The sequence below is a fragment of the Gymnogyps californianus genome, unplaced genomic scaffold, assembly GCF_018139145.2.
Source record: "Gymnogyps californianus isolate 813 unplaced genomic scaffold, ASM1813914v2 HiC_scaffold_77, whole genome shotgun sequence".
Taxonomy (NCBI): domain Eukaryota; kingdom Metazoa; phylum Chordata; class Aves; order Accipitriformes; family Cathartidae; genus Gymnogyps; species Gymnogyps californianus.
Window position 1 is genome coordinate 124233 of NW_026114470.1, and position 14078 is coordinate 138310.

The following is a 14078-nucleotide window of genomic DNA, read 5'->3' on the forward strand; positions in this document are numbered from 1 at the left end:
GACATTTATTAGGACTCTGGTACCTGATACATTGTGCTGGTTTTGGCTGGGATAGAGTTAATTTTCTTCTTAGTAGCTGGTATGGGGCTATGTTTTGGATTTGTGCTGAAAACAGTGTTGATAATTGTCCTGGTTTCAGCTGGGATAGAGTTAATTTTCTTCCTAGTAGCTGGTATAGTGTTATGTTTTGGATTTAGTAGGAAAATAATGTGGATATAACACACTGATGTTTTCAGTTGTTGCTAAGTAGTGTTTATCCTAAGTCAAGGATTTTTCAGCTTCTCATGGCCAGCCAGCAAGAAGGCTGGAGGGGCACAAGAAGTTGGGAGGGGACACAGCCAGGACAGCTGACCCAAACTGGCCAAAGGGATATTCCATACCATATGATGTCATGCCCAGTATATAAACAGGGGGGAGTTGGCTGGGAGGGGTGGATCACTGCTCGGGAACTAACTGGGCATCGGTCAATGAGTGGTGAGCAATTGCATTGTGCATCACTTGTTTTGTATATTTTAATTCTTTTACTATTATTATTGTCATTTTATTATTATTATTATCATTATCATTATTTTCTTCCTTTCTGTCCTATTAAACTGTCTTTATCTCAACTCATGAGGTTTTTTTTTTTTTCGATTCTCTCCCCCATCCCACTGGGTGGGGGGAGTGAGTGAGTGGCTGCGTGGTGCTTAGTTGCTGACTGGGGTTAAACCACAACAGTCCTTTTTGGTGCCCAACGTGGGGCTTGACAGGTTGAGATAATGACAAATCTGACTGGAATGTGTTAGAACAAATTTGTTATAAACATACATTATATTAGTTCAATAGTTGCTGGTCACAATGTTGATGTATTTGCTCTCAAAGTTGGTGCGCTTGTTCTTAAAGGTGCGTTATGTAATACCTTACTTGCAGTATATGCTCCCTGTTGTGCTGTTTATCACCCGTGGGAACTGGGCCAGAGTTATCATGTTGTTCTACTTTGTAACACTGGCTTATGATACGATAGAATTGCTGGTCATGAAACTAATCTGGTATTTGTACTCAGCATTGCTGTCACCTCCGTGCTTCGGGAGCCGTCTATCAGAAACTATTAATAATTACACCTTGTACCTTTTCTCATCGGAGAGCCAATCCATGGGGGGGGGAGACACATTTCTTCACCTTCCCCTTCTCCTCCAGGCACATTACAATAGCTCTTGAGAATTTTGAATATCCTTGGGATGTTCAAAGCAGCATGTTCCTATTGCTATGTCTCCTGAATGTGTTCCAGGCCTTGTTTAAGGTTAAACAACTATTTAACAATACCACCCAGAGATCTGCCCCGAGGCTGGACAGCCATGGCTGGCATGGCATGTGGGAGAATATGGGCAGGTATCTAGAGAACTTCTCACCTCCAATGGTTTGGAACTTCACTCCCGAACAACTACAGGACCCTGATAAAGTGATAAAATATCTGAAAGGAAAATGCTGTGGCAATTCCAAAGAGGCACAATTTATTGCACTGTGCTGGGCCCTGGCCAATATCTACCAAACACTGCTCGATATTATGCAGCACCCTCAGGGGGAAGGGAGGGAAAACAGACCGACAGGAACTGCGGCTACTCCAACCCTGGCAACAGACAATGCGGCTTCTCCAACCCCCACGACAGGCACTGCGGCTACTCCAACTCCCCCCAGTTTATATACATCAGTGTGTTATCATCAACATTATTCTCATACTAAATCCAAAACATAACACTATACCAGCTACTAGGAAGAAAATTAACTCTGTCCCAGCTGAAACCAGGACAATAATACAGGGATGTTTTTGTTACTGCTGAGCAGTGCTTACACAGAGTCAAGGCCTTTTCTGCTTCTCACACCACCCCACCAGCGAGGAGGCTGGGGGTGCACAAGAAGTTGGGAGGGGACACAGCCGGGACAGCTGACCCCAACTGACCAAAGGGATATTACATACCATATGATGTCATGCTCAGCATATAAAGATGGGGGAAGAAGAAGGAGGCGGGGGGGATGTTCGTAGTAATGGCGTTTGTCTTCCAAAGCAACCGTTACATGTGATGGAGCCCTGCTTTCCTGGAGATGGCTGAACACCTGCCTGCCGATGGGAAGTGGTAAATGAATTCCTTGGTTTGCTTTGCTTGCGTGCGCAGCTTTTGCTTTACCTATTAAACTGTCTTTATCATCTCAACCCACGAGTTTTCTCACTTTTACCCTTCCGATTCCCTCCTCCATCCCACCAGAAGGGGAGTGAGCAAGCGGCTGTGTGGTGCTTAGTTGCCAGCTGGGGTTAAACCATGACATACATAAATCACAACTCTGGTACCAGAACATGACTCTGCCTCAGAGTTTACAATCCAGTAACAAAAATCTATCGGTAGTAGACTAGCCCATAATGTCAACAAATGACTAGTGCACTAATAGATGACATTTTCCTTTTATAAACTTTCCTAATTCTGTTCAAATGATCTGAAATGTAAACCCTGGTCTCCTCCAAACTTTATACTTTGAAACACACATAATTTTTCCCCCTGCTGCTGCCTTTTGTTTATATTACCTAGTTTTTTTCTGTTTAGACTTGGATTTGTACACTAACAAACCTCCGTTCACCTCCTATTTTGGTATTCTAGCAACACTCATCCTCAACAGCAATTAACATACTGCAGCACAGCAAATATAAGAGGTGTAAAATCAAAAGTGGGATGGAGGGGGAAAAAAGTCCATTTAATCCATAAGCGAAGCAGAAGTGGCCTACAGTTGATCCACTTCTCTCATTGAAAAGAAAGAGTAAGCATCTTGCAGGTTTTCAAATGTTCCATTTCCAAGCTAAAACAAACCGCATCGATGTTCACATGCATCAACATTTTTCAGTACGGCATACAGATAATATTTAAATACTTATATTTTAAGATAATATTCTATATCGATGAGTGCGTCCAGCAAAGTTACTTTTAACAATGACAACGTACCGACTCGGCTACATCGATGTTTCGGACAGAGGGGTCAGGCGCCACCTCTGGCCAGTCAGACAGCTCCAGGTAGCCAGTGGCTCGGCTGTTCAGCGTGAGACAAGGTGCCAAGCTGGAAATGATCCCGATCTATTAAAAAAAAGTGGGGGAGGGGAGAAATACACAAACACCATGAGCTCTACCACAAAGAGCAATCTTAATCAGGGCTAAAGGTAATTGCCATTATATTACCTCAAATGTCATGGAATAAATATAAACTGGAAGCTCTTCATAGGTCAAAAAACTGATTTCAGTCCACAGATTACAATAATCTCCCTCATAATGGTCAATAAAAAAGCTAATCAGTCAGTGTGTTCAGAGGTGTTGCTTTGAAATGTAGCTTCTCTAAAAATTACTTTACTGTGAATATTAAGAACGACAGCACAGTTAAACAATCCATATACATGTCTTGGCACAAACACATCCAGAATGTTAATAGTTTTTCCTTCAAAATGGAGCTCCTTTTAGAGCTTCAATACTGGGACTAAGTAAGTATGAAAATTAAAATTGCAAATCGTCACAATAACAGCATTTTTAATTAAGATAACCTGATAACCTTTTAATTTGAGAAGACAGACAATTGTTCTTTCTTGTAAAAAGACAGGGAAAACATACAGGGAAAATTATCACTTTGGAGAAAAATAATAAAAACCTAATCTATCAAGATTCAATTTATTTCAGATTCATAAAACATTTGCAATACTCACATTAACAATCTTCTATTAAAGTCCAGATAAAAGACTAGAGCTGTTTTCCTAAATGGAAGAATAGTTTTCCTCAAAAGACGCACCTCTTGTTATTTAAACCAAATTTAAAATCTACATGAATAGAAATGGATCAGTTTGTCAGGGTTTATCATCAGAGAAATGGACTGTGTGTGCACCATGCAAACCTTGCTTGCTGAAAAGCAAGTAAGCAGAGCGAGTATCCTTGCATATTAATCATTTGTATTTGCTAAGTGACACAATTTGTGAGCATATTTGAAATAGAATAGGCTGCCACATTCCTTTACACAATGAACATTTACCAAATGATGTTGGCAGTTATACCTTTAAAAGGAGGCTCAAGCAACGGGGTGGGTTTCTGTGCCAGAAATATTTTTTTGGCATATTTGCTTAAAGCTCCACTCTTCTCACTCGGAACAATAAGCTGCCTAATAAATCTTGTACGGTCTCTGATGTCGTAGCTTTGATCATACTTGCCAAGATTTAATACATACTGGGTAGGCAATTTTGTCTGTGGAAAAAAACAGGACGAGAACAGAATACAAGTTATTTATGATTATTGATAACTCTGGATAAACATATTTAAAGAGGTAATAAAAATGAATGGTTATGTCAAAAAAATGTTGTTCCACAGGGAATATGCATTTCTAAAGCTGCAAATGGAATTCTGAAGCCAAAGCACATGTCCTCTTCTGTATTGGGGAGGTGAATGCTGAGTACTGAGAAGCAGCCATGTGCTAGATTATTAAACTGCTGAAGTGGAAAGAAAGGCATCATTAAAAAAATAATCATATATGGCAAACCCGCTGAAGGGTCTATGTGAGGATAATGAATGTGGAAATACGACTAAAAACATGGCACTCAAAACTTAATCAGAAAAATATGCAGGACATCAAAACATCAGAGGGTATTAGGGGGCTGGCAAACTGCTTCTGCTGAGGTATGTTTTATGAAGAGATACTGTCCCTGGCATAAGCAGTGTCTGCACTCTGACTGCACTCAGTTACTTTATCCTGAATTATGACCCGTTAAAGCAGACGCATGAATCACTGAACTGGATTACTGCAAATTATTTGCAGTGCATTTAGCTGTTACTTTTTCATAAAAACAAGCTGCTGATGCCCTCTAAAAACAAGGATAAAAGACTTCTTCCATTTTTTTCTTGAAGCTTAAAGCCTTCAGTAATATCAGTCATTTATTTATGTAAGAGAGCAACTTATATTATCACAGCTTTTTACAGCATAATAGGATTCCCTAATTTGATGCCTGAGAATATTAACATGTATTAAATAATTTTAATAATTCAGTTAAATTTTTAAAACAAACAAAAAGAAAATCAGGGAGACTTTCCCAGCACCTTAGAAATACTGTAAACAGAACAATAATGCTGAACAGACTTGTATCCATTAGATACATTTGAAAAAAGTATGCCACTTCCTTTATATACAAGCAAACAGGAAAAAGAGCAAAAATAATATACCGTCATAAGGAAGTAAATTTTTAGTATATCAACTCAGAATGGATGAATAACACAGGATTAAAAATGTATTGTCAAGGAGGATTTAATCCTGTTTATCATGCTATTGTTATAACGATAATGCAGTTTCAATTATGTGAGGGGAAGAATATGTGAAAAATTCAGTCAATTTTATTATGTTCAGTTTAATAATTTCCACCTTGAGGATGCAAGTTAAAGTTTTTCTATAGATGTAAAAATACTTTTTCAGAATACCGATTAATTCCTGTAAGTGAAATACACAGTAAACAAAAACTGGTTTTAATTTTAACTGCAATATATGCAAGCATTTCACAAAATACCCTATGGTACCAAAGATTTGAAGAAATTAGTCATGTTACATTAGAATAATAGTAAAAGCATAGTTAAAAAAACCTTTCAGTGAAACATTTTTCATTTTTTTTTTTCTCTCTGATACCCAAGGATGGTTCTATGAAAAGGTATTTTTTCCCCCAAGGTACTGTCTTAGCTCTGGGAAAGGGAAAACTTTCCTATATGTATTTTACAGCTTATTGGCAGCTATTTCTATATCAAGGTATAAAATTTTAAACAACTGCATCAGACAGAATATACATAATCTGCACTCATGCAGGATTTATGCTGTTCAATCTAAATGGAATTGGAAGGGAGTGTTCTCAGGTAGCATGGATTAAACTAAATGGGGAATACCTCCCGCAGCCTTTGCCATCACTTCTCCTCTGTAAAACAAAAAAAGTCTCCTTGCTGTCATGGCAGAAAGCTCAGCAGAATGGATCACAAAACACTGGTGTTTGCTTGTGAAGTGCTATAGGGATGGGAAAAGTTGAGGGCCTTGCTATCATGGTGGGCACTTTTTTGATGAGCATTGATGGAATTAGATAAAGAGTTGATCCTGAAAGACTGCATTTTCTTTAATGGGATGATCATTTCCATGATCCTTTCCCTCTTCCTCTCCCCTTTCCTTTCCCCTAAAATATCTTTTCCATATCGTCCAATACAGATAAAGACATAACAAATTTATATGGAAGAATGCTCCATATCTGCAAGAAGTCTCCTTGCAAGCATCATAAATAGTATAAGTAGTTTTCATGAAAACAGCAAGAAAACTGTCGTGGTTTAACCCCAGCCAGCAACTAAGCACCATGCAGCCGCTTCCCCCTTCCCCCTCCCAGTGGGGTGAGGAGGAGGAAAGAGGGGAAAAAAAAAGTAAAACTCGTGGGTTGAGATAAGAACAGTTTAATAACTAAAGTAAAATATAATACTAACAATAGTAATAATGAAATATAATAATAATAATAGTAATGAAAAGGAATATAACAAAAAAGGAGGGGGAGGAAGGGAAAAAACCAACCAACCAAACAAACAAACAAAAAAACCACCAGTGATGCACAATGCAATTGCTCACCACCCGCTGACCAATGCCCAGTTAGTTCCCGAGCCGCGATCCGCGCCGCCCGGCCAACTCCCCCCTGTTTATATACTGAGCATGACGTTCCATGGTATGGAATATCCCTTTGGCTAGTTCAGGTCAGCTGCCCTGGCTGTGCTCCCTCCCAGCTTCTTGCACACCTGCTTGCTGGCAGAGCATGGGAAACTGAAAAGTCCTTGGCTTAAGATAAGCGCTACTTAGCAACAACTAAAACATCAGAGTGTTATCAACATCATTCTCACACTAAATCCAAAACACAGCACTGTACCAGCTACTAAGAAGAGAGTTAACTCTGTCCCAGCCGAAACCAGGACAAAAACACTAATTTTTTTCTTGTCTCATGGCAACGCAACCAAACAAGTTAGAGAAGCTTTTCTACATGGAGATAGCTAATAGAAACAATTCATTTTAATTAAAAACAAAAAAATAAATTAATTAATATATATCAGTTTTTCCAACAAAGGAATATCCATAAGAAGCTGAAAATTATTTGAGCAAGTTAATTTGGTGAAATATGACAGAATCTGCACACCATGATTGCTTCATAGTACAGTAAGAGTATTCTGATATATGATATAATACATTTATTATCATATGCCAACATCGCTTGTTATCTGGACATGCTCATTATATAGGCATAATATCACTTATTTTATCCCCACACTGTTAGCATCTATTACTATTGTTTGTACATTTTGGTTTAGCTAATGTGAAAAGTATACTTCAAGTCATCCTTCAGCAACATTTCCAGAATTTTCTAGTGGCAATAGTTCTATTTAAAAATTTAATGCCTATCCTATATTAGCAGCAATTCACCTTTTGGTAGATCCCCACTCGAAAAACTTTATAATACAAATATCACCAATGGATGAGGCTCTACAGTGGGAGAGAAACAGCTATCTATCCACTCTGATATCATTAGCTTGCAGTAACTTGATTCTTTAGATACATAAGACCAGGCTATTGTGCTAAACCACATTTGACAAAATATCTGTTTACACACTAGGATTACTAGGGACTTTTTATGGTGGGACTCCTACTGTGTTACACAACAGAAACACATCAAAATCTCTTTATTCTTCTTGCTACATGCAAGAAACAGCTAAGGCAATTAGATGACATTTTCTGCATAACTCTTTCTCTTATATGAGCTCCATTTAGACAGCTATCTAGCACATTCATAAGGATTTTTATGTCCCTAAGTGATGAAAAATGGAAGCAAGTTTACCAAACAACATAGACGACCTGAAGAAAGCCTGTTCTTATTACATATTTATCCAGATAGGAATGAAGCTGAAGCTCTTCCTTAAATTATAAATAGCCTTTGAAAACTCATGGGGTGATCACAGGTTTTAAAGGATATTGAAAATTCTTATTAAAAAAAATCTTGAATCTTAAAAAGTATTCCTGAGAATGTGCTGCATTAAGTGTTTGGACTAAGGAAATTAACAGCAAATCAAATGAGATATTTTATGGACAGTGAAAAAATAACAAAGTCATAGTTCCTCCAGAATTTTGTGCTTTTCTCCACACAAGATTAACAGATGAGTTTTACCTGCCTTTCCTTCATGTGGGGAAAGAGGTCTTTTTGTCTGTTTGGTTGGTTTTGAGTCTCTCTCTGCTTGAATCAAGGGATATGCAACACTTACAATGACTGTTTAAAAATGTTTTAAAATCACATAAAACTGGAAAAAGAATATCACAGAAATCATCGTCTCCTTGTAGGCTATGAAGTTTTGGCCATCTAGAAAAATTAGTAAATATTACATAATGGGCCAATAGTAGACGATTAAGATAATCAAACCAATCTTTCCTTAGCTCAGTCAGCATTTCCATTAAGATGTGCACTGACAGAAAGAAGTTGTTACCTTTTGTTGCTGCCCCATTTTAGACTGTATGAGCAAAGGACAAGCATTCATTCTTATTTGAATGCATGGCAAGACAGTTCATCTCCCACATGCCCTTCAGAATAAAGTCTCAGAAGATCAAGTCTGCAGTTGGATATAGATATCAAGGAACGAGAAGACACCACAGTTGCAGAGGTGCAAGATCCTGTGCTGTCAAAGCTGTTGTAAAACAAAGAGGTCTAGCAGCCCAGGAAAGTGTATACATCTCAGACAATATATTCCTTCTACATCTGGAAAAACTATCTTTGATTTTACAACCTTTTACAGTAATAATTGGAATTACAGTGAAAAATTAGTGTCAAGATGCTATATTCCATAGCAAGAGAGTGATGAAGTTCACAGTGCTGTCATTGAGAAGAATGAGGTAGCTGGCACCTCTCATAGCTATTGTTTTCAGCTGCCTGGAGATCCAAGTTAATCTTTTTGTATTATGTGACATTTTTAGATTATCTTTATTACTAGAGATGATCAAACCCCACCCTCTCCACAAGGTAAAGTGAAATAGTAAGAAATACAGAAAAAGGGAAAGCAGTTACTGTCTTTAAGATGAGCACTGACGGAAAGACATAATGAGGCCTTTTGCTGGCATATCCTTTTAGATATCCTGAACAAAAGATGAGCAGCTTCTTGTTCAAATTGACAGCACTCCCTTGAAAATTCTGGTCTTAGATTCAGAAAACAGCAAATCACATCTGGAAAATCTCCAATCTGTTATTAGTAATACGATTTACAAATCTTGCCTACTTATCTGAATTTAAAAAATCTACATTTTTCCCAATAAAGAAAGAGACAAAAAAGAGTGATCTTATCACTAAATTAATATTTACAATACAGCACATACTCAAAGACTCATGGTTAGATTTAGTCTGTTAGATTTCTTGAAAACTGATGTTCAGCTTTTCTTCGTAGAATAATATGGACTAGTTTTGGTTATTTATATAAAAGAAATCACCATTGATCTATACAGATTGTACAAAAACTACCGTGACACTAAATACATACACTTCTGAGTTTAAGCTTACCTGCTTTGAATTTGTTAAATAGAGTTTTGCTCCCAAATTTAAGATCTGCAACTTTACAAGGTCATCTTCATTAGTGAAGCTCTTGGCTGTCTTTCTCAAAACATCAGGTGCAATCTTTGGAACCCATTCACAGTACTCCCTGATGAGCCAGAGAATGCTGGCTCTTGCTACCGGAACCTGAGAAAACATTACACACTCTAAGTTAACACATTCAACAAAGACTACTTGCGTACTTGTACATGTCTGTGTTCAGTAACAAGTTAAACAAAATACTGTTTAAACACAATTGCCATGCAAGAAATACAGACCCAAATTTAATACTGTTCAACATGCCCACCATGGTAGACTGAGTGTACGTACACATTTAAGATGCAGATCCTGCCCCAAAAACCACACATTACAAGTTGACAAGACAAACAGAGCAGGAATGGAAACAGAGGCACACAGAAGCGATGTGTTCATGTTCACAGCACAAGCTGGTGGCAGTCAGGAAGAGAATCCAAGCCTTCAATGTGCAGTTGGGAATTCTTGCCACCAGATTATGCTAAACACCATGTTGAAACACAAAAGTGCTTTTTGTGACTATATTCATACAGAAATGGTTTCCAACAATACAGCCTCCTCAACTCCTGCCCATCTAGTTTAAAAGCACAAGAATTTCTTTAAGACTATTGCTATCTTCATTTTTATTTAAACTTTTATGACAGTAGGATTCATATTTTTGCAAATGTCCAAGGCCAGCTGAACACAGAATTTTGGAGAGACAGGAGTTCAAAATTAGGGTTCTCAATTTCTGAATAGGATCTAACTCCTTAACTGAAAACACTCTGACCAGAAACTTCACACAGGTCTTATTGTTTTGAAGCTACTTGACTGTGTTTCACTGAAATAACTGGCAGTAGCAGTTGTAAGATGAACTCCCAGCATATGGCGCAGACTTCAAAAGCACAGTACTGTCACAGACAGCAGGAAAGCAGAATGGAACAACACAGAAGGAAGCAGAAGCTCACGCTCCATGCAGAGTTTAGCTAGAAGTAGTTAGGAGTTAAATGAATACATACATTCTTCTCAAAGGTGGGCTAGCCTATATTACCTGGTGGTCAAATTAAAAATTGCATCTGTGTTACATACCTCCCTGATAACATTGTTCTCCTTCCTTGAGAGGAAGGAAGAAAGCATGCAATGAGAAAATTCTTCTAGGCAGAAGCATGTCTGGCATAGCATCTACAGACTATGGTGCTCTCAAGTTCTATATAGACTCTTGTTCAACAGATTTTGAAATATTAGGGAAAAAACATGACACTTCTATCCTGTCAAATGACTGACTGTAGTTTAGAAAAAAAAAAAAGTCAAAGGAAAGCTTCCAACTGTAATTGCAATTTCAGCTAATTTTGCTGCTTTTTTTTTAAGTAAAAAACTGTACTAACACTTTCCATTACTCCCTACACTATACAGTGATATTTTTTTAATAAGCTTACACTTAAGTCAGTGAGAGTTCTGCCTTAGGTAAGATTCACAGGAAAAGACAAGCTTGAGAAATTCAGCATTGTGGTTCTCAAAGCACTAATTCTTACCATTTTACAGATATGTTTTAATTACTTTTCCAGCATGTGTCAGTAATTCCTATCTGAATATGTGTGTCAGAATTACAATGGGAACCAACTATTATCCCAATCTATTATTTTAAATTGGGCTAAAGAATACTAATTGAGTGGTACATTAAATTTTCCAGTATTGGAGCAGTTCAAGTTGCCTGCTGTACAGATAGATACCTCTAAATAACTGAAATCTGAAGTTGCCCATATATTCTTATGCTAGATTTATTTTTCTTAAATATTTCATTACAGACTTGTTAAAAAATTAGAATTCTACAAGAGATCACCAACTAGCCCAGTTTGGGCAGCAGCCTATTAGAAACATTCCTTTTCCTATTAGTGTCTTTTAATAAAGCAAAAATAACTCACAGAGCAGACCAATTTCAAAAATAGTATTAATTAGGAAAGAAAGAAAAACATCAGTATTGTATTATTCCTAGTCAAATCCAGAACTACACTTTAAAACCACAATGAAATATTTAAACATACACTGTTTTATTCTTTAAAGTTTTTTCCCTTGTATTAAACTAGTTTGTAAAATGTAATTCTTAGAGTAAAAAACTAGTTTTAGAATGTAAAATGAATAAATGAAACAAAGCTTAATTTGAAAAACAGTGACAATGGAAGACAGATGAAATATCTCGTGAGACTCTGCCTTTTAACCAGGTGGTTAGCTTACTATGTAAATACTGTATATGATAAACAATTTTGTGCAAAAAGAATCAATATCAATTAGAGACTTTTTGAATCAAACCCTGAGTAGAAGCCATTTTAATGAAAAGTATATGTGGAGCTGATGAACCCAATGTTTCCGTGTCACTGGATTCATTTGGGGTCAAAAATCACACAATATTTTCAGACTTTTTTCCTCTGTTTAAGTCTTCCAGTCCTCAACCACATAATATCAAGTGCATGATCCTGCAGCCATTGTTTCCACGGCATTCAAAACAGCAAACAAGAAATGAAGTCACTTCTAGACCTTCATTGCCTTTTCCAGTATAGCTTAAGTAGGGACCTTGAATTGACAAACATGCAGGAAATAATACTTTCATTATTCAGCCCTGCACTGCATTATTTTATAGTAAATATAAAGTAAATTACTTTGCCTGATATTTTATTCTATATGCCCTGAGCAAGTGGTTAAGTGCACTTATCAAGCCTTAGTACCAGAAGGCAGTTTCTACTGCCATTTTAACCCATTACCTGTCTGGAGGAAAATAAATAGTTAAAAAATAAAAAATAAAACCAGCCAGACCCTCTCCCCTCAAAGCAAGATTCTGGTTCCTTACAGCAGTTAGAGAAAGACATCTATAAAGATTTTACAGATCACTCTAAGCAGCACAATTCAAAAGCTATTGTAGTTCAGCTCTAACCTTATTACACAATATACCAGGCTAAAGTACAACTTAAAAATCAACAATTCTGATTATCCACATTTGTCACAAAACAAGGAGATATTCAAATTGCAAATTAGGTCTAATTATCTGCATCCAGAAAAAAAAATTGAATGCCTAGCAATTTTTAAAATTTTACTTGGAATCAGAAATGGAAAGAGGGATGATGTTGATGTGAAATGTCAGACTGGCAACAAGAAGAAAAGCTACACAAGAAAGAATAGGAGTAAAAGACAAGTGTTGAATTTTTTTTGTTTTTAAATGGTAGACCTTCAAGGACTCCTCCATTATTTGAACCTCTACCCATAAAATTCCTTTAAAAAGGATCTCCACTGATGACTGCCACCTCCTATATAGTGTACAGGGTTTTTTAAATTGTGTTTTATTCAAGCTGAGCATTTGTTTCAAGTTCAGTGTACAGTGTCCCTGAACACAATGTCCCAAAGGTCATGTATTCCTCCCAAATGCTAAAACATTACATAGATATTAGAGCAAGTAAATAAATGATCAAATTAAAAGAATTGTTCATTAAGGCATTACTTACATAAAAGTTTAAAAATACATTATTAAAGCATATCCTAGGAACAAAAATGTGGCTAGATTCTGAAGCTTGCAGAACTGAAATATGTATGCAAATGTCGTACCTTGTGACACCTTCCCAACATCGAGGGAAAGGAGAACGTAATTAAAGCAAGCAAGCCGCCTCTGCTGTGAAGCCATATCAGAAGCATAGCAATAAGCGGTATTTATGTAGGAATACTGCAGAAGAACTTAAGTTTGTTATTGTTGGATGAACGGACAGAGCAAAAAGTGTCAAAAACTCCCAGTCACCTACTCTAGTAATAAGAATCCCAACCCAACCATCATCTTCCCAGTAATTAATAATTCTTAATTGCTTCCATAAGTGACATGTTTTTCCCCAAATATTAAGCTCTCCAAAGCTACGTGCATCTATCTTATTTTTCCTCTAAATTTGCAAATCCTTATCCTGTTTTTATCACATCAGGAAGTGTTCCTCCCCATCTCTAGATTAGAAAACACTTCAGACTTCTCTCATATTCTCACTCATATTCTAGAAGGAACTAGGAATAAGTCTGTAACGAAAATCAAGGATGTCAGAATTCACTAGCTATCAAAAGAAAAAAACTGGCTTAGTAATGCTATAAAGAAAAAGTCTGGAGAAAAGTCACACCAGAACTACAAAAGATTCCCATCACCCAGAAAGCAATCACTACAGGGTACAAGGTACCATCATAAATTGTTTTTCTAAAAAGAAAAAGGGAGAAACTAAATTGGAGACTACAGCAGCTTGTCTATATGAGGAAATACACAAATGGAGAACATCATCGAGACTCAGAGCTAATTCTTGTTCGGTTGTTTTAGCTTTATTCATTCTTAAACCGAATTAAGATAAATCAATTATGCATACTTTGAATGTAAAAAAAGTGTCTTGTGTTAATCCAGTCTAATCAATGTAGTCTAACCAATCCACTTTAAAACTTAATT

At 36.9% G+C, this 14078-nt stretch overlaps 1 protein-coding gene across 1 annotated transcript in view; it reads right to left on the bottom strand.

The window, feature by feature from the left end:
* LOC127029115 (AP-3 complex subunit beta-1-like) overlaps positions 1-14078 on the bottom strand; it is a 184332-nt gene that overhangs the window by 78416 nt on the left and 91838 nt on the right. The window contains 4 exon segments of the mRNA XM_050914761.1: positions 2967-3060; positions 3062-3095; positions 4055-4241; positions 9584-9760. Of these exon segments, the coding sequence (XP_050770718.1) occupies positions 2967-3060; positions 3062-3095; positions 4055-4241; positions 9584-9760 (492 nt within the window).